At 42.4% G+C, this 20,685-nt stretch overlaps 1 protein-coding gene across 1 annotated transcript in view; it reads left to right on the plus strand.

Moving 5' to 3' along the window:
• TRPM6 (transient receptor potential cation channel subfamily M member 6) overlaps window positions 1-20,685 on the plus strand; it is a 318,859-nt gene that overhangs the window by 81,076 nt on the left and 217,098 nt on the right. Inside the window, exons 11-12 of the mRNA XM_073634261.1 lie at window positions 2,017-2,117; window positions 3,472-3,606. Coding sequence (XP_073490362.1) covers window positions 2,017-2,117; window positions 3,472-3,606 — 236 coding nt within the window. The remainder of the gene's footprint in view (window positions 1-2,016; window positions 2,118-3,471; window positions 3,607-20,685) is intronic.

Consider the following 20,685-nt stretch of genomic DNA (forward strand, 5'->3'; position numbering starts at 1 on the left):
ATGGGCCGTGACGCGCCACACGAATTTAGCGCGAACGGCCCATAACGTTCGCAATTCGGCGAACGATCGAACAGCCGATGTTCGAGTCGAACATGGGTTCGACTCGAACACGAAGCTCATCCCTACTCAGGAGGGGTAGCAGAATTTATTTTGCGGTGTCATTGCAAGTATGTATGTGCTGTGTGAGAGAAATAACTTGTTATTATGACAATTTTGTGTAAAAAAAAAATTTTAAAAATATTTCTTCATTTTCCCAAGAATTGTGGCAACTAATTACAACTTCAAAAAACTCACCATGCCTCTTACTAAATACCTTGGAATGTCTGCTTTCCAAAAAAAGGTCATTTGGGGGGGATTTGTACTTTCCTCGCTTGTTAGGGTCCCAAGAATTGAGATAGGCCTTCAGTACATCAGGTGTGATCAATTTTCAATGATTTGCACCATAGCTTGTAGACTCTATAACTTTCACAGAGACCAAATAATATTCACTAATTTGGGTTATTTTTACTAAAGATATGTAGCAGTATACATTTTGGCCCAAATTCATGAAGAAAAATGAATTATTGGTAAAATTTTACAATAGAAACTAAAAAAAAAAAAGTGTTCCTCACTGGGTAGATTGCTGTCAATAAATTCAGTGACGAGGGAGTGGGGGACGAGCCCTGTCGTCTGTGTTTAGAGATACAGGCAGCATGGCTTGGAATCAAGCCAGCATGAGTGCCCCCATAGGTAGTGGCTTCCTATGGGGGCACTTGCAGCAGTAGTGGAGCCAGGAGCGCTGATGGGGGGGCCCCAGAAGTGGAAGTTCGGGGCTGCTCTGTACAAAACCATTGCACAGAGCAGGTGAGCATAACGTGTTTATAATTTAAAAAAAAAAACACAAAGGTTTGCAATCACTTTAAGCTAGTTATAGTTGGTAACTTTAGCAGGATAGTATGGCTCAAGGCCGCAAATAAAGGGTTACCACCGGTCACCCTGTACGGGGCCCAAACCTCATCAGTTCAACATGGAGGCCTAGGCAGCTGACAAGCAGAAGGAGGAGTGGCAGGGGCAGCATTTACTAGAATTGAACCCCTGTAGCTCCCCTCTGCATCATCTGAAAGCTAGCTTCTCCTCCTTTCCCTCCCACCGTCTCTCACCTGCTTCATGGGGGAACTACAGGGGAATGGTTCCCATAAATTCCACCCCCACCACCCTCCTGTCCAGGTTCCCCTTACTTCTGCTGGCTGGGCCCCCTTGTGCCCCCTGCCCCCCCATCCCCACAGCACTGCCGACTCCCCCCCTCTCTACTGCCTGCTACCGTACAGAGCTATTCCTGTTCATTTATTCTATGCAGCTGAGGCTGTAGTGCTAGAGAATGAGGACTGTGTCCTCCAGCATTTTCTCTTTGTCAAAAGTGAGACATCAGGGGTCTGTTTAGAACCCTGATTTTTCACCAAAGCCCCCCAACAGGGCTGTTAATTTTTTAAATTTTTTTTTAAATATTAAAAAATAAATAAATAAGGTCTTATTCATGTGGATTCTCTGGCCCATACAGTGTAAATGAGCAGTTTGTTTACCCACTTCCTTGTTTCATAGAAGCTGTACTATAGCTTCTATGAATGAAACATGACCCTTTTATAAAATGAGTAGGTGGGCTGAAACAGCGGCACAGTTGACACTCTTGATGTGTGCCTGTCACAACTCCATCTTTCCTATTAACCCCTGACGTCAGATTGTGGTAACAGGGTTGGAAAAGGAGGATTTCTACTAAAGGAGGAGACATCAGCACAAGTGACGCATGGCATCAATTGTAAGTACTGTAATCTCCCTTGTGCTGATTTTTTATTTTATTTTAAGTAAACTTTGGTTTTAAGGTAAAGAAAAAAACCTAGCATTTAGTGCCATTTTAGGAATAAATGTATAGCACTACTGTATAGTGTGATGCAATTTTATCTATTACAACAATTAATTATAAAATGTTTGTTTTCAATTGCAAAAATTATTTATTTATTTTTTTACTTTTTTGTTTTGTAGGAACCAACATGTCTGCCCCAGACCAGTTAAGCTTGGCACTGACTTGGAACAGGGTGGACATTGCTAAAAAACACATACTAGTGTATGGACAGCACTGGAAAGTTTGTATTTTTATCTTAGTATTGTTACTAGTATTCTGTAGTTATAGAACAAAGCTAAATGTAAAAGCTCCCCCCATAGATTGCTTAGTTGTGGTGGGCTGCAGAAGGGAAATAGGTGTTGTTGCCAGTAGTGACATCATTCTCTCTTCTCTTTTTCCCATGGAAGTATGAATGGGAATAATCAGGCTGCTGTTGTTCCTTCCAACACGTTTGTGCATAGGATCCTAATTCCTTTTTTAAAGGAATTTTGAAAGTTTCTTTTTGCTTTTTGTAATCTGGTTTCAACCTGTTGTGCTGTACACCTGACCAGAACTGTGTGAACTCCTATTTTCCACTTGGATGAACAGCCCCCGAATTGCTGATTCCAGATGCCTAGAGGAATAGAAAACTTTATAGTTTCTCTTTAAAAACACATTATTTGTAGGAACCGTACTTTCTAATCAGTGTCAGGATCATATCCCCAGATACCTGAGCTAATTACATTTTTCACTGATGCTTGTCCACTTAGCAGTTACTTTAGCTATAGTCTCCTATGAGTAAAGTTCTACTGTTCCTTGTAACTACTTTTACAGTACATGTAATTTTATATAATTATATATGAATGTAATATACATAAAGGAGACTGTTGCTTTGGAACTTTATTTCACAATAGAAAACATAAATAGCAAATAAAATCCATTACTGATATTGTAGTTGTAATTATCCACTGGCTTTTCATACCTTTTTTGGGAACCCATCCCATAGTCATCATGAAATACAACTGCTTTTGTTTAGGCACAAAGTCTCTGTCTTCCAGTCTTTTAATGTAATGCCTAAAAGATCTTTTCACCCAAAACTGATAATTCAGTAGTCTCCATGCAAGCCCTCTTTACTATTCAAATTGACAAAATATTTTCTTATAACCTCTGTCTGTGTGGCAATTGGTTGCCCTTTTTTGTTTTTACATTTATGAGACAAAAAAAGTGGTGTAAAAAAAATGTTGATCCATGTATCGTACCTTTTGGCTATACTTTTGGTCACTTTCAGAATGGCTTCTTATACATTTAGGCTGAAGCGTCAATTATATATTCCAGCCAGGACAGCTTTTATACATTGGATTGTCATTTACTGGTTGTTCTTTTTAGCTATATGGAAAATGTTAGACTACAAAATCAAATGTATATATATATATATATATATGTGTATATATATATATATATATATATATATATATATATATATATATATATATATATATATATATATATATATATATATATAAAAACTAGTACAGATATATTTACTAACTAAACTGCATTTTTTAGTATGAGAGAAATGCTGATTTTACATTTTTGATACTGATTTCTCTTGAAAGGTGGGCTCTTTGGAACAAGCAATGCAAGACGCTTTGGTAATGGATCGTGTGGACTTTGTGAAATTACTCATTGAATATGGCGTGAATATGCATCGCTTTCTAACAATAATCAGATTGGAAGAGTTATATAATACTGTAAGTGTCTGTATTAAATAGCTATGTAAGGTATCCAAAAGGAATACAATGGGGTTGATTTATTAAAATTGGAGAGTGCAAAATCTAGTGCAGCTGTGCATGGATGGTAGCCAATCAGCTTTTAACTTCAGCTTGGTAAATTAAGCTTTGACATAAAACCTGGAAGCTGATTGGTTTCTATGCAGAGCTGCACCAGATTTTGCACTCTCCAGTTTTAGTAAAACAACCCCACTGTCTTTCTCATGCCTTAAGGGATACAGGGAGTCTTTCATATGTGGGTTATACCACCTAAAGGAGGAGTGGACAAAAAAAAACTGTAGGCTAGCCCAAGATAACCCCTCCTACTATCAGCATACTTCTGTTTTTTCTGCTAGTGTTCTAGAAGGATGGATGTTTTTTCTTCAGCTCTGATTATAAAAGTTTAACCAAAAGACTCTTCTCTACGTCCTTGCTCAAGCTGGTCTCTGAGTGCAACTATCTGATATGGCCTGTCTTCAGCTAGGTTTTGAATTGCTGTGAATGGATTCTGCTGGACTGGACATTGTGGGGCTAACCTAGAAGAGATCTTCACGCGCTGGCTTTGCAGACCTCATTCTGATAAAAAGTTAGCCACAAAGAGCTTTCCAGGTCCACCTTGCCCTGTCTCTGATGACGTACTTTGTCATTTAGGCTAAACACTGGGGGCTACCTCATTCATTTGGATGCCCAAAGCTTACTGTGCTTTTTCTAATTTGAGAAGGATTTTGTCCACTGTGAATCTGTCAGTGGCCCACTTTACCAGGAAAACTACCAGGGCAATGGAAGACATTCCTACATTCAGGGATCTTATTTATCATCGATTGGTCTTTAGTCCATACACTTGTGCAGAGAATTCTGGTTAAAGCGCCTGGACTATGGACTTTGCCTCCAAGAAGTGCACAAGGGATGTCTTTCCAGACTGACCCTTGATATTATTATTAAGGATATTAATATTAATATGAGGTAGGAGCACTCATCTGTCTTAACGTAAGAAGGCTAAAGAAAGATCTGCTAAGTCTCCCCCTTTTCATTCCTCTACACTTGGAGTATTGATTCTCAGGCAAACTATAAGGTATGGGGTAAGAAGTCTGCTAAACCCTAAGAGAAGCCATCATCAGCATAATGGTGCGCATGCACAGCACTAAGTGGTTGTTGTTTTGTTAACCCTTGTGGTCTCCTGGGTAGTTTGCCCTTCAGACATTTAGGTGTAGAGAGTGAATGTACAAACGCTTCCAGCTCCTTCTTTGGATCCTCAATGTCTCTGTGTCACAGCAAAGATTAAAGGTACTACTACTGCCCATTTGGAGTCTCCTGGGCCAAGGTGTAATTTTTTTTTATTAACTTCAATGCCTGTGTGGTTTCAGGAGTTGTATTCCAACCTAGCCCCTCTTTTTTTACAGGAGAAAACATCTACCCCTTTTGGGACCAGTAAGTCCAAAAATGTTACACTATAGCCATCCCATTTCTTTCCTACAGGGATTCTCTGACGTCTGTGGTAAGCTTCCAATGCTCTGACTTTTTTAGTCGCACCTCTGCACCTTAATTGTTCTTAAAGATGCTGGCCCCCTTGTTAGCCCTAATACCTTCTCATGCCATCCCCATTGTGGGATGCTTAGGTGGCCACCAGTGGAGACAACAGTGTGGGTTCTGTTTTACAATGTCTGTTTGAGTGTCCAGATGTCTCAATGATTTTGTTGAATCTTGAATCATCAGACATCAGTGTTGGAATCCTCTTATTAGCAGTAGGCAGCTTAAACCAAAATGTTTCTTCTGCAGAAACTACAGGGTATTCATTCCCATGTCCTTTTCCCTCAGTCTGGGTGTTACCCATCAGTTTTTGTAGGAAAGCTGTGTGTCTGTGGGTAATGCTTTTCAAGGCAACTCCTTTTCTTCAGTCTGTCCCAGACAATGTCACTCTGTAGTTGTAGGATTAGTTGGATACTAAGGATGGGCGAACGGTTTGGCCCGAGCATAAGTTCAGGCCGAACTTTCGCTGTTCGGACATTTGACGAACAGCCGAACAAATGGGTCATTCGACCGTTTGTTCGCCCCCCCCGAACCGACCACAATGCATTGCGGCGCTGATTGGCTGAAGCAGTGAAAGCTTTAGCCAATCAGGGCACAGAGCACTGTCGGAGTCATGATTGGACACTGTCATCATAACTTTATCCAATCATGGCTCATTCCCGCATCACAGTATAAACGTATTTTTTCAATGGCAGCCATTTTCAGTGTGATTTTGTCGTGGAGAGAGATAGAACAGGGCTCTGTTCAGTGCTGTTAGTTAGTGTGCTATACTGTGCTATATTGCTTCAATTGTTAGTGTAGAATATTAGTTTAGTGTCAGTCTAGGGATAGTGTGAGTGTAATGAGGAGGACCACCATTCAGCTTTGCACAGTGTGCAGCTAGAGTAGGGACAGCTCAGATAGTTTCACTATAGTGTAGTGAGACCATGTCATTGATACATACATTAGTGTAGCGTAGGGACAGCTCAGATAGTTTCAGTGTAGTGTAGTGAGACTGTGTCAGTGATCTTGACATTAGTGTATACAGTATCTCACAAAAGAGTACACCCCTCACATTTTTGTCATCTTTAGAAGAGACTTATTTCTGGGATGACAGCCATGCAGACCAATTTGATGCAGTGTGTGGTGTATGGTCTGAGCACTGACAGGCTGACCCCCCACCCCTTCAACCTCTGCAGCAATGCTGGCAGCACTCATACGTTTATTTCCCAAAGACAACCTCTGGATATGACGCAGAGCACGTGCACTCAACTTCTTTGGTCGACCATGGCGAGGCCTGTTCTCAGTGGAACCTGTCCTGTTAAACCGCTGTATGGTCTTGGCCACCGTGCTGCAGCTCACTTTCAGGGTCTTGGCCATCTTCTTATAGCCTAGGCCATCTTTGTGTAGAGCAACAATTCTTTTTTTCAGATTCTCAGAGAGTTCTTTGCCCTGAGGTGCCATGTTGAACTTCCAGTGACCAGTATGAGAGAGTGAAAGCAATAACACCAAATTTAACCACTTAAGCCCCGGACCATTTGGCTGCCTAAAGACCAGAGGACTTTTTACAATTTGGCACTGCGCTGCTTTAACTGGTAATTGTGCAGTCATGCAATGCTGTACCCAAACTAAATTTGCAACGTTTTATTCACACAAAAAGAGCTTTCTTTTGATGGTATTTGATTGGCTCTTCAATTTTTATTTTTTGCGATATAAACGGAAAAAGACTGAAAATTTTGAAAAAAAATGATATTTTTTACTTTTTGTTATAAGAAAAATCCAATAAACTCAATTTTAGTCATACATTTAGGCCAAAATGTATTCAGCCACAAGTCTTTGGTAAAAAAAAGTCAATAAGCGTATATTTATTGGTTTGCGCAAAAGTTATAGTGTCTACAAACTAGGGTATATTTTCTGGAATTTACATAGCTTTTAGTTTATGACTGCCTATCTAATTTCTTGAGGTGCTAAAATGGCAGGGCAGTGCAAACCCCCCAAATGACCCCATTTTGGAAAGTAGACACCCCAAGGAAATTGCTGAGAGGCATGTTGAGCCCATTGAATATTTAATTTCTTTTTCCCAAGTGATTGAATAATGACAAAAAAAATAAATAAATTTTTACAAAAAGTTGTCATTAAATGACATATTGCTCACACATGCCATGGTTATATATGGAATTGCACCCCAAAATACATTTTGCTGCTTCTCCTGAGACGAGGATACTACATGCGTGGGACTTTTTGGGAGCCTAGCCGCGTACAGGACCCCGACAACCAATCACCGCCTTCAGGATTTCTAAGGGCGTAAATTTTGATTTCACTCCTCACTACCTATCACAGTTTTGAAGGCCATAAAATGCCAAGATGGCACAAATCCCCCCAAATGAACCCATTTTGGAAAGCAGACACCCTAAGCTATTTGCTGAGAGGTATGTTGAGTCCATGGAATATTTTATATTTTGCCACAAGTTGCGGGAAAATTATAAACGTTTTTTTTTTTTTTGCACAAAGTTGTCACTAAATGATATATTGCTCAAACATGCCATGGCCATATGTGGAATTACACCCAAAAATACATTCTCCTGAGTATGGAGATACCACATGTGTGGGACTTTTTGGGAGCCTAGACGCGTACGGGGCCCCGAAAACTATCACTGCCTTCAGGATTTCTAAGGGTGTAAATTTTTGATTTCACTCCTCACTACCGATCACAATTTCGAAGGCCATAAAATGCCAAGATAGCACAACCCCCCCAAATAACCCCATTTTGGACAGTAGACACCCCAAGCTATTTGCTGAGAGGCATGGTGAGTATTTTGCTGCTCTCATTTGTTTTTGAAAATGAAGAAAGAAAAGAAAAATGTATTTGTGACCAAAAGCGGAGTCTGCAAAATGCTCACCATACCTCTCAGCAAATAGCTTGGGGTGTCTACTTTCCAAAATTGGGTCATTTGGGGGATTTTGTGCCATCTGAGCATTTCATGGCCTCCGAAACTGTGATAGGCAGTGAGGAGTGAAATAAAAAATTTACACCCTTAGAAAGCCTGAAGGCGGTGCTTGGATTTCGGGGTCCTGTACGCGGCTAGGCTCCCAAAAAGTCTCACACATGTGGTATCCCTGTACTCAAGAGAAGTAACAGAATGTATTTTGGGGTGTAATTTCACATATGCCCATGGCATGTTTGAGGAATATATCATTTAGTGACAACTTTGTGCAAAAAAAAAAAATTGTCTTTTTCCCGCAACTTGTGTCACAATATAAAATATTCCATGGACTCGGCAGGCCTCTCAGCAAATAGCTTGGGGTGTCTACTTTCCAAAATGGGGTCATTTTGGGGGGGGGGGGGGTTTGTGCCAGCTGAGCATTCCATGGCCTCCGAAACTGTGATAGGCAGTGAAGAGTGAAATCAAAAATTTACACCCTTAGAAAGCCTGAAGGTGATGCTTGGTTTTCGGGGTCCTGTACGCAGCTAGGCTCCAGAAAAGTCTCACACATGTGGTATCCCCGTACTCAGGAGAAGCAACAGAATGTATTTTGGGGTGTAATTTCACATATGCCCATGGCATGTTTGAACAATATATCATTTAGTGACAACTTTGTGCAAAAAAAAAATTGTCTTTTTCCCGCAACTTGTCTCTCATGCCTCTCAGCAAATAATTTGGGGTGTCTACTTTCCAAAATGGGGTAATTTGGGGAGATTTTGAACTGTCCTGGCATTTTATGCACAACATTTAGAAGCTTATGTCACACATCACCCACTCTTCTAACCACTTGAAGAAAAAGCCCTTTCTGACACCTTTTGTTTACATGAAAAAATATTTCTTTTTGCAAGAAAATTACTTTGAACCCCCAAACATAATTTTTTTAAAACAAAGGCCCTACAGATTAAAATGGTGGGTGTTTCATTTTTTTTTTCCACACAGTATTTGCGCAGCGATTTTTCAAACGCATTTTTTTGGGAAAAAACACACTTTTTTAAATTTTAATGCACTAAAACACACTATATTGTCCAAATGTTTGATGAAATAAAAAAGATGATCTTAGGCCGAGTACATGGATACCAAACATGACATGCTTTAAAATTGCGCACAAACGTGCAGCAGTGACAAACTACATATATTTTTTAAAGCCTTTACAGGTTACCACTTTAGATTTACAGAGGAGGTCTACTGCTAAAATTACTGCCCTTCGATCTGACCTTAGCAGTGATACCTCACATGCATGGTGCAATTGCTGTTTACATATGACGGAAGACCGACCCTCTTTGCGCGAGAGCGGGGGGCAGGGGTGCTTTTTTTTTTAATTATTTATTTTGCTTTTTTATTTTATTTTTAAACTGTTGATCCTTTAATTTTTTTTTTTTTTTTTTTTTTATCATTTTTATTGTTATCTCAGGGAATGTAAATATCCCCTAGGATAGCAGTAGGTAGTGACAGGTACTCTTTTTTTTTTTTTAAATGGGGTATTAGACCCTAGATCTCTCCTCTGCCCTCAAAGCATCTGACCACACCAAGATCGGTGTGATAAAATGCTTTCCCAATTTCCCAATGGTGCTGTTTACATCCGGCGAAATCTAAGTCATGAAATGCTCGTAGCTTCCGGTTTCTTAGGACATAGAGATGATTGGAGCCATTCTGACCTCTGATCGGCTCTATGGTCAGCTGGCTGAACCACCGGCTGCATTCTCAGGTTCCCTGTTGGGACAGGAGAGCCAGAGAAAACCATGGAAGACGGTGGGAGGGGGACATTCCCTCCCACTGCTTGTAAAAGCAGTCTAGAGGCTAATTAGCCGCTAGGATTGCTTTTACATGAAAGCCGGCCGCTGGCTGAAAAGAATAATACCAAGATAATACCTAAACCCGCGGGCATCATTCTCATATAACAACTCAAAGTCTAGCAACATACCAGTACGTTGCTGGTCCTTGTTCGGCATATATTGTAATCTTTTTTTTCATGCAGCATGTGGGCTGAACGAAAAAAAGAGATTAATCGGTGGGTATGCCCACCATTAGAATACCTCCCTTCATCCACCCACTTCTAATGATGGGCATACATGCACCATTTTGTTTTTAACTGTGGTGGTGAAATCACCTCCTACAGCGCTGGAGTCACAGCTTTATGTATCGAGTTAGCAAACGCTGTTGCTGGCAAGATGAATAAATCAGTGCTGCAGCTGAATGTCCTAAAAAATATAGGTCGAAGCATGGGGCATCTGCCCCAAAAGTTAGGAGCAATATCGCTCCTCCACCCCTGCTGCCCCCATGCTTCGCATATATGCTCTTTTTTTTTAACTGTGGTGGTGAAATCACCTCCTGCAGCGCTGGAGTCACGGCTTTATGTATCGTGGGAGCAAACGCTGTTGCTGTCAAGATAAATAAATCCGCGCTGCAGCTGAATGGCATACCTAATCCCCCTATGAGTGGATTGACAAGGGAGAGAGATGTGCAGGATGGTGCAAATCCACTGGTGGTGACTCCAATAAGTAAGAAAGTGATAAAGGTGGACTCTTACCCTCCGTGTTGGACCCCCTCCTTGGCAGGGTCTATCAGGCATGCAGATTTTTGCCCTCTGCAGGGATCATGTAATGAGAAGATCTCCCCAGCAGCTGTTAGGAATGTTGTCTCCGATCCGGGCTGGTCCAAGTGAAACGCCTGGAGAGGGGGGAAGGAAAGCTCTCTTGCTCCCAGTGTGGCAAAGGAAAAAACAAAAGAGCAGAGCTCCAATAGTGTAAAAAGTTTCGGAATTTATTAAATAAAAGTACAGACCGCAACGGAGAGTGCACGCTCCGTGAGGTGAAAATACAATTAAAAACAAGCCGGCATATAAAAATCGTAATAACCCGTGCATAACATGGGGCAATCGTGACGGCTTACAACGTAGCCACGCCCTACATGTTTCCGCCCCTTTGAAGACGTCTACTAATGACGAAACATGTAGGGCGTGGCTACGTTGTAAGCCGTCACGATTGCCCCATGTTATGCACGGGTTATTACGATTTTTATATGCCGGCTTGTTTTTAATTGTATTTTCACCTCACGGAGCGTGCACTCTCCGTTGCGGTCTGTACTTTTATTTAATAAATTCCGAAACTTTTTACACTATTGGAGCTCTGCTCTTTTGTTTTTTCCTTTGCCACACTGGGAGCAAGAGAGCTTTCCTTCCCCCTCTCCAGGCGTTTCACTTGGACCAGCCCGGATCGGAGACAACATTCCTAACAGCTGCTGGGGAGATCTTCTCATTACATGATCCCTGCAGAGGGCAAAAATCTGCATGCCTGATAGACCCTGCCAAGGAGGGGGTCCAACACGGAGGGTAAGAGTCCACCTTTATCACTTTCTTACTTATTGGAGTCACCGCCAGTGGATTTGCACCATCCTGCACATCTCTCTCCCTTGTCAATCCACTCATAGGGGGATTAGTTGCTGCTGAGCTGTATAGTGGATGGAAGCTTTTTTTCACTGATGAACTTTTTATATTTGAACCCATGGACTGAGTTTGTTTGATTTTCAGATTTTCACGCTATTAATATCATTGTATTTCACATGTACACATTTTTTGTTTCTTCTTTTTATTTGAGTTTTTATGTTTTGCACTTATATATTTTTACCACTCATGGAGTCATTTACTTGCTCTCAGTAGATTGTGGTTTTTACTACTACCCACATGTATTCACATCTATGTGTGTATTTTCATATAATTAGCGCACTTTATTTATTTTTTATTTTTCATGGTATACACAGATATTGGTGTATTTTGTGTGCAGCTTTTACCTTTGACCTTTTTTTGCTCTGCAGCGCAGTTTTTCTTTTTATTTTTGAATGGCATACCTGAAAACAAAAAAAATGGTTAATGATAAAATACAGTAAACAGTAAAAGTATAAAAAAAAAATACATACCTGAAAAGCAAACATGATAAAACATAACAATAAAACATTGCAGAATAGAATAAAAAAGTAAAAAAGAGCAGAACAATAGAGAGAGAATAGAAAGAGAGAGAGAGAACAATAAAACGACAACTATTTTTGTTTTTTTTATTTTATTTTTATTTTTTTTGTGTTTTTTTTTTTTTACTTTTTTTGTTTTTTTTTTTTACACTTTTTTTTGTAACTGTAACGATTGTAACTGGAACGGTTCGAGGTTGGGGACTCTCAAAATGCGATGGCATCTTGGGAGACCCTGTGAAAGTGTGTCCTAGTCTGTGCAGTGCTGTACCCTATGCTAATACTCAACTAGTGTATGGTAGCGTTCAAAACATTCACCAATGCAAAGACCAGGATTGTCAGGACAGAAGGGACAATAATAGCGGGTGTCACGCCTATATCCGCGCTTGCTGCAGACACGACATCTTCTTTGGGGGGCTCGTTGGGTAGGGGTACTAGGGAGGACATACGGAAAATGCCTCTCATGCAGCCGACTTACTGCATTTGGATTGGGAAGGTGAGGTGGAGCACCGTCTGGAAACAGAAGGGCTCTGACGATCTCTTCCTGGAATTTAGGGAAGGATCCAGTCTGTGCTGAAGCTCTGTATAGCACATGAGTGTTCAGCAAAGCCAATTGAAATAAGTATACAGACATTTTTTTGTACTAGTGTCTGGCCTTACGGGCAACTAGGTACGACGCCAACAACTGGTCGTTGAGGTCCACCCCTCCCATATTTTGGTTATATTCGTGGACACAGAGGGGTTTCTCCACAACACCAGTCGCCGTAGGAATTTGAACCGTCGTTTCTGCATGAAGGTAGGAAAGAACCAAAACATTCTTATTATCCCTCCACTTCACAGCGAGCAAGTTATTACACTTCAAGCAGGCTCTCTCCCCCAGCCTAAGATGGGAATCTACAAGCCGTTGGGGAAAGCCCCAGCGATTTGATTACATGGTGCCACATGCGCCAATCTGATGATCAAACAAGTGACTAAAAAGTGGCAAGCTCGTGTAATAATTGTCCACATACAAATGGTACCCCTTTCCGAATAAGGGTGACACCAAGTCCCACACAATCTTGCCAGCACTCCCAATGCAATCTGGGCAGTTCGGCGGCTCTACGTGACTATCTCTTCCCTCGTAAACCATAAAACTACATGTATAGTCTGTGGCCCTGTCACAGAGCTTATACATCTTGACCCCGTATCTGGCATGCTTGCTGGGAAGATACTGTTTGAAAGACAAGCGGCCAGAAAACTTAATCAGGGACTCATCAACGCAGACAACTTGATGGGGAGTAAACAAGTCTGCAAAACGTTGGTTGAAGTGGTTTACAAGGGGCCGAATTTTGATGAGCCGATTGTTTCCTGGGTCTCCAGGAGGACGAGAGAGTTCATTGTAGTTGAAATGCATGAACCGCAAGATCTGCTCATATCGTGCCCTGGCCATGGAGGCAGAGAACACGGGCATATGGTAAATTGGGTCAGTGGACCAATATGACCGCAAAGTACTCATTTTAACTATGCCCATGTCGAGGGATAGGCCCAGAAAGGTCTTAAATTCAGAAACCGTAATTGGTTTCCAATCTCTGGCAAGGGAGGACTGGGGATTAGCGGCGATGAATTGACCAGCATACAAATTACTTTGGTCCACAATAGATCTATAGAGATCTTCGGTGAAATCAGCGAATAAAAATCAAGTGAGGTAAAATCAACTGTTTCCACCTGAATTCCGGGTTGGCCAGTGAATGGGGGAAGTATGGGTGCTGCAGAAGTGGTGGGCTCCCAATTAGGATTGTCGAATGCAGCAGGAAGGGCACTATGGGCTCGACGGGCCTGTCTTTGTCTTCTTGGTGGCAGCGGGACACTACTTGTGCTTGCCACCTCGCCAGCTTGAACTGCACTTATGGGACTCGCCACGTCACCATGTGTTACTGCAGTGCTGGTTTGACTACGACCAGGGTGTACTATGCCGCTGGTGCTTGCCAGTTGACCATAAGGATGAGCGGCACTGGTACTTCTCTGCTCCATACCAGAGCCCTGCAGTTCTTGCACCTCAGAAGACAGAAGAAGATCAGGGTCTGGTACGCCTGACCTTGGCAGGGACCACAACTCCGTCGTCAGAGCTATCTGTCATGCAGCCGCTGTCGTCTACAGGATCGTATTCTGAGCCTGAATCTGACAGATGAGTGACTTCCTCTTCACTATCTGCCATGCTCAGATACGTGTAGGTCTTTTCACTACTGTACCTTCGATTTGCCATTTTGGGCTCTAAATTTACTGGTACAGTAGTGAGACTCACAGGTAAAAAAGCTCCTAGGCTGTCAGCAACTGTATCAAACGCTACCAAAAAAACTGTTAGCAATCGCAGGGATCAGACCTGACGCTGCGAATGCTGCAGTTATGTGTTTAGTGTTTTGTAAGCGACAGTGATCGATCAATACTGCACTTGGTTGGGTTGGGTGGAGGGGCAAAATGCAAGTGCTAGCAGATATCTGGGCTGATCCCGCTAACACTGCATTTTTGGGAACCCTAAACTGCTGGGGACGCTAGTATAGATCTGATCAGATCAGATATCGATCCGTTCAGACACTATACCACTAAGGGAGGTGTATGCTACGTGCGTGGGTGTTAGCTGTACTGGCACTAATCTGACGCTGCCTAGGGCGATGCAGACCCTATCTGACCCTAAATACTAACTAATATCACCCGCCGGGCCATCAGGGGGTTAAACCTTTATTGGGTAATAAACGGCAGGTATAAAAAACAAACTAACCAGCATCACCCATAACACTTATATGGTGATCACTGGTGAAAGGGTTAACTAGGGGGCAATCAGGGGGTTAAAACCTTTATTAGGTAGTATATGGGGGTACCTGACGCTATAAAAAGCTGACGGTGAACATAAATACCTACCTGGCTAACTAGCGTCACCCCTGGCAGCAGGGGATGAAAGGGTTAACTGGGGGGTGATCAAGGGGTAAACCTTTATTGGGGGGGTTAGGGGGGTACCCTAAACCTAAAGGGGAATACCACTAACTGCCCTAACACTTATAACAGTCACAAATAACACCAATGCAGTGATCAGTAAAAAAATAAAAACTGCTATTTGTCACTGTGACAGGGGGTGACAGAGGGTGCAGGGGGGTGATCGGGGGGGGGTTGTGTGTCTATGTGTGCTAGTGTTAGTGTAGTGTTGGTGCAGACTCACTGTGTTGTCTTCTCTCCTCGGGCGCCGGAACGAAAAGGCTGCACGAGGCGAGATGACATCACTTCCTCTACTTTTGCTTACATTTGAGAAGCAGAGGAAGCTTCTCATTCGTCAGGAGCGATCGTGAGGGAGAGGCCATGAATCAGTGGCCTCCCCCTCAGGATGGATCGCTCCTGGAACAATGGTGACCGCCTCGGGCACCGGGGGGGCGCGATTGCACACCCCGCCCGTGGGAGGGGAGTAACGTACCCATACGTTACTCTGCCTGCCCGTGCCATTCTGCCACACTATATCTGTGTGAGGCGGTCGGCAAGTGGTTAACTCACCTGCTCCCCATTCACACCTTAGACCTTGTAACACTAACGAGTCACATGACTCCAGGGAGGGAAAATGGCCCAATTTGGACATTTTCACTTAGGGGTGTACTTACTTTTGTTGCCAGCGGTTTAGACATTAATGGCTGTGTGTTGAGTTATTTTGAGGGGGCAGCAAGTTTACACTAGCTGTACACACAACAAGCTTTACACTCACTACTTTACATTGTAGCAAAGTGTCAGTGTGTCACATGAAAAGATATAAAATATTTACAAAAATGTGAGGGGTGTACTCACTTTTGTGATATACTGTAGCTAGAGTAGGGTCAGTTCAGATAGCGTTAGTGTAGTGACGGTTGAACACCGTCTATTTGATTGCGTTACTGCTAGTTTAACGCCATTTACTTCTGTGTGCGTTACTGCCAGTTTAACGCCATTTACTTCTGTGTGCGTTACTGACAGTTTATTGCTATATAGTTTTGTGTGCATTGCTGCCAGTTTAACGCCATATAGTTCTGTGCGTCACTGTATGCTTGGCGCATTATATTGCAGTATAATATAGTGTATCCGTGGAGTGTGTCTGTGTAGTGTGAGTACTCACATTAAGGTGCACCAAACACCTCTTTACATTGATTAAAGTGCATCTACGTACAGATTTCAACTTCTTCTTTACATTTGCTTATAAGCACCGCCCCCTCCCTCCCAATAATGTCTGGGAGGACAACAAGGAGAGGCAGACGTTCCGTTGGCACTGTAAGGGGGCCAGCAACAAATGTGTCCTCAGGCAGAGCATCATTTCCTCTGTTTAGCGGGTTTGCGCGTGCTATCCAGCATGCTTTCAGAACGGGCATTGAGTGCTGCAGGAAGTTTTATTACTGATCATAGAACGCGTCTGTCCACAGACTCCGTGGACTGTTTAACTTTTAAAAAAATGAATCAGTCCTGGATTACCAGCTATGAAACCCCTGATGCCGATGTCACTGATTAAGTCTTTTTGGGATGTGGAATATCTGCAGGATTTTGAGGCTGCCTAGCATTGAGGGTGTTCAATCATTTCATCTGGAAGAATGTTTTTGGTATAGGTTTCATGAGCACAATTAACACCCATTAATTTCAGCACATGTTTAACAGGTGCATATCATTGCATTTTTTTTACAAGGCCAATTCTTGCTTTCATCAAGAGTACCTCTATAGGGTTAAGGTGGGAAGGCTCCACCTTCACCCAAAGACCAATTTTTACGCACCTGTTACTTCTATCCAAAGTCAAAGTGACACCAGAATGTATCCAAAAAATCTCTAATCTTGTTCCCAGTGCACTACATTGTGGCCTCATCATATACACTGGATCCCCAGCTGTTGCTGAGCAAAATAAAGGTAGCTTGCAGGGAAAATTTCATTTTTTTTGGCTTTATAAATGCAATTATTGCTGCAGCAGATTCTAGAAATGGTACAGATCTACTACTTTGCAGGTAGACTAAGGGGACCCCCTCCAGGCACTATGTTGGAAGGAATTCTTCATTTTTATGCTTTCACTTTAAAAATCAAAAAATCACTGCTGATTTAAAAATGAAGTTTTTGACAATTTTTTTTTTTTTTATTGATACATGTCCCCCATGGCAGAACCCGGACCCCTGTAACCATTGTATGCCCAATTACTTGCATATAATATGGCACTTTTGATTTTTGAAATTCGGGTCCCATTGACTATATTGGGGTTCATTATTTGGGTCCGAACTTTCGCGGTGTTCGAAAGTTCTGGTGCGAACCGAACAGGGGTCCGTTCGGCCCATCCCTATTGGATACATTTTGGAGCAAATCAAATTGCTTGCTCCTAAAGATCAGGTAGTTCCTAACCTGATGAATCTTCTAGCGGGAGGGACCCAGTAAAGGGGAACCAGCTTCTCATTCCACCTTTTATTCCACCATTTATTGGTTGCTCAGGCAGATCATATCTAAGCTTATGGTCTTAGAAATTGGGTACCACCTTTCCCTGCCAAAGCACACTGTACTATCTGTACATCTGTACTATCTTTGAGTGCTTCTTGGACTTTTCTGCTCTAGCAACTCTTTCTCAGATTTACAAGTTTTCCACCTGGTCTTCAGTTCACATGTTCTCTAAGTTTTACCAATTGACTGTTTAGGCCTCATGCCAGCTTCAGGAGTAAATTCCTTCAGGTGACTCTGTGAGCCACAGGCACTTTTTTAGTTCTGCTGTTTTTTATGGGCCTGTTAGTAGTTTGTTTGCTGTTGCCCAACCCTCAGTTGGATTGCTTTTGGACTTTCTGACTGTATAATGCCCTTTACACACGGTCGGATTTTCCGACGGAAAATGTTCGATGGGAGCTTGTTGTTAGAAATTGTAGGCTCTATCGGACATTTTCCATCGGAATTTCCATCACACAAAATTTAAGCGCTGGTTCTCAAATTTTCTGACAACAAAATCTGTTGTCGTAAATTCCGATCGTGTGTACACAATTACGACGCACAAAGTTCCACGCATGCTCAGAATCAAGCAGAAGAGCCGCACTGGCTATTGAACTTCATTTTTCTCGGCTCATCATACGTGTTGTATGTCACCACATTCTTGACGTTCGGAATTTCCGACAAGATTTGTGTGACCATGTGTATGCAAGACAAGTTTGAGCCAACATCCGTTGGAAAAAATCCATGGATTTTGTTGTCGGAATGACCGATCATGTGTATGCGGCATAAGAATTCTTACTTCCTACATGGGTTTAAAAAGAAAACAGGATTTATGTACTTGCTGTAAAATTTTCTTGGAGTCCATTGAGTAACACAGGTTCCACCCATCTGTATCTATGATCGTGCTCTTAGTACTGCTTTGCCACAAAAATGAGGCTGGAAGTAGAAGGGGTTATACTGAGCTGGTCTACAGTTTTTTTTTGCCAGTGGCCAATGCAACTGTATGCAGCATTATGAAGTATAAATGACAGTATTAGAATTTCTGTGTCCCCTCAATAGACTTCAGGAATATTGTTTTACAGTAGGTACAAAAGTCCCATTTTGATATATTCATCCTTTTCTTGGAGTTATTTGAGGGACACAGTCAGATCCCACTACTCTGTGTTTATAAGCATGCTTTTCACACTGCTTTCTACAAAACTGAGACATGCTTGTGGTAGAAGGTGTTATCCTGGGCTGGACTACTATTTTCATTTGCCAGTGACCAAATCTCCTATAGAAGTATAACCTGAAGATGAAAGACTTCCTGTGTTCCTCAATAGACTCCAAGCAAAGGAATTTACAGTGAGTACAAAATCCTATTTTTTAAGGGCTCAAATGTGTTTATACTGTAACACTGGTCTGCCACTGTCTCCTTTCACTCCTTTCATTTTATGAACTCTATTGGATTACTGCATATTCATGTTACAGGAGAGAAATCTGTTTGCTTTATGTTCATTATTATGTTATACTGTATCTTATGTGGACATACTGCTATTTTGTTTTAAGTAAGTTGTCCTAAATATCAAATCAGAGATATTACTGCATTTACAGTGCATGTTTCATATATCCACTGACCTAAACTAATCAGTCAGATACAGTGTGGTATTTCACAGTACCAGATTTCAGCAGTAGGCAGAAATATGAAATTAAACACCGTAAGACAGGGTCATCAGCGCTACTGCTAGTTGAGTGAGTAGTACATTTTGTATATACGTGACCCTCCAGATATGGCTCTCCCATGTGTGGAGTGCTCAAGAACGGTTGTGAATTCCTGGAACCACAACATCACCCATAGCCTCCCATGACCCAGACATTGTCAGTGCTCCCTCCTCTTCCTTGCAGCAGCCACTCATTGACACAGGGAAGCTAGAGCTGCAGGATCACATGACTAGACTGATCAGTGTATTCTCACAGGGTAAGTCCCCAGTGTCAGGATACAATGTTTTAGCAGAGAGGCTTCCTCTAACCAACTAAATTGTGCAGATGGAGGAATCTGTTTGTTTATTTTCATTCAGGCAGCAAAAAAAAATCTTTCATCTATGGCCAGCTTTAGGCTTTTCTTCAAGTCATTACTGAAAGCAGTCATTGGTTATCGTGCTGTCAGGAAGCTGTTAGTTCCAGTGTCCTAGACTTCCAGATTTGTATGCTTTGCAAGATATCTTCCAGCAAAGCCCTACCGTATATACTCGAGTATAAGTCGATCCGAGTATAAGTCGAGGCCCCTAATTTACCACAAAAAATTGGGAAAAAATTATTCACCCGAGTATAAGATGAGGGTGAGAAATGCAGCAGCTACTGTAAGTGGAAAAAGAGGGTCAACAATGCCCATCTGCAGCTGCATGCCTCCCTGTGTCCTGTGCAGCCTACCTGTATCCTGTACATGTGTCCTGTGTCCTTTACATGTGCATGTGTCCTGTGTCCTGTACATGTGCATGTGTCCTGTGTCCTGTACATGTGCATGTGTCCTGTGCATGTGTCCTGTACATGTGTGTCCTGTACATGTGTCCTGTACATGTGTATGTGTCCCTGTGTCCTGTACATGTGTCCTGTACATGTGTATATGTCCCTGTGTCCTGTACATGTGTCCTGTACATGTGTATGTGTCCCTGTGTCCTGTACATGTGTATGTGTCCCTGTGTCCTGTGCATGTGTCCTGCGTCCTGTACATGTGTCCTGTACATGCGTATGTGTCCCTGTGTCCTGTGCATGTGTCCTGTGTCCTATACATGTGTCCTGTACATGTGTATGTGTCCTGTGTGCATGTGTCCTGTGTTCTGTGTCCCTGTGCAGCCTACCTGTGTCCTGTGTCCTCCGACCAGCGTGTGATAATACACTTTGGCCGCCATTCCACTGTTTAAAGGCTGCACCTCCTCCTCGTCTGTGATAGGCAGAACACTCAGCAGTCAGCGGTCAGCCTATCACAGACATTCTTTCATTCTCATACCACGGACGAGGATGAGAGAATGTCCGTGATAGGCTGTACACTGACTGCTGGGAAATGGAGTGTTCAGCCTATCACAGACGAGCAGGAGGCGTGGCTTTTGAAAGCTGGAATAGCCTCCGAACAGTATTATCACACGCTGGCCGCCGTCTGCCTGCATGACATGCTGATCACGCAGACAGACGGCGGTAACTCGGTCTAAGT

Source organism: Aquarana catesbeiana, linkage group LG01 (genome assembly GCF_042186555.1).
Source record: "Aquarana catesbeiana isolate 2022-GZ linkage group LG01, ASM4218655v1, whole genome shotgun sequence".
NCBI classification, from domain to species: Eukaryota; Metazoa; Chordata; class Amphibia; order Anura; family Ranidae; genus Aquarana; species Aquarana catesbeiana.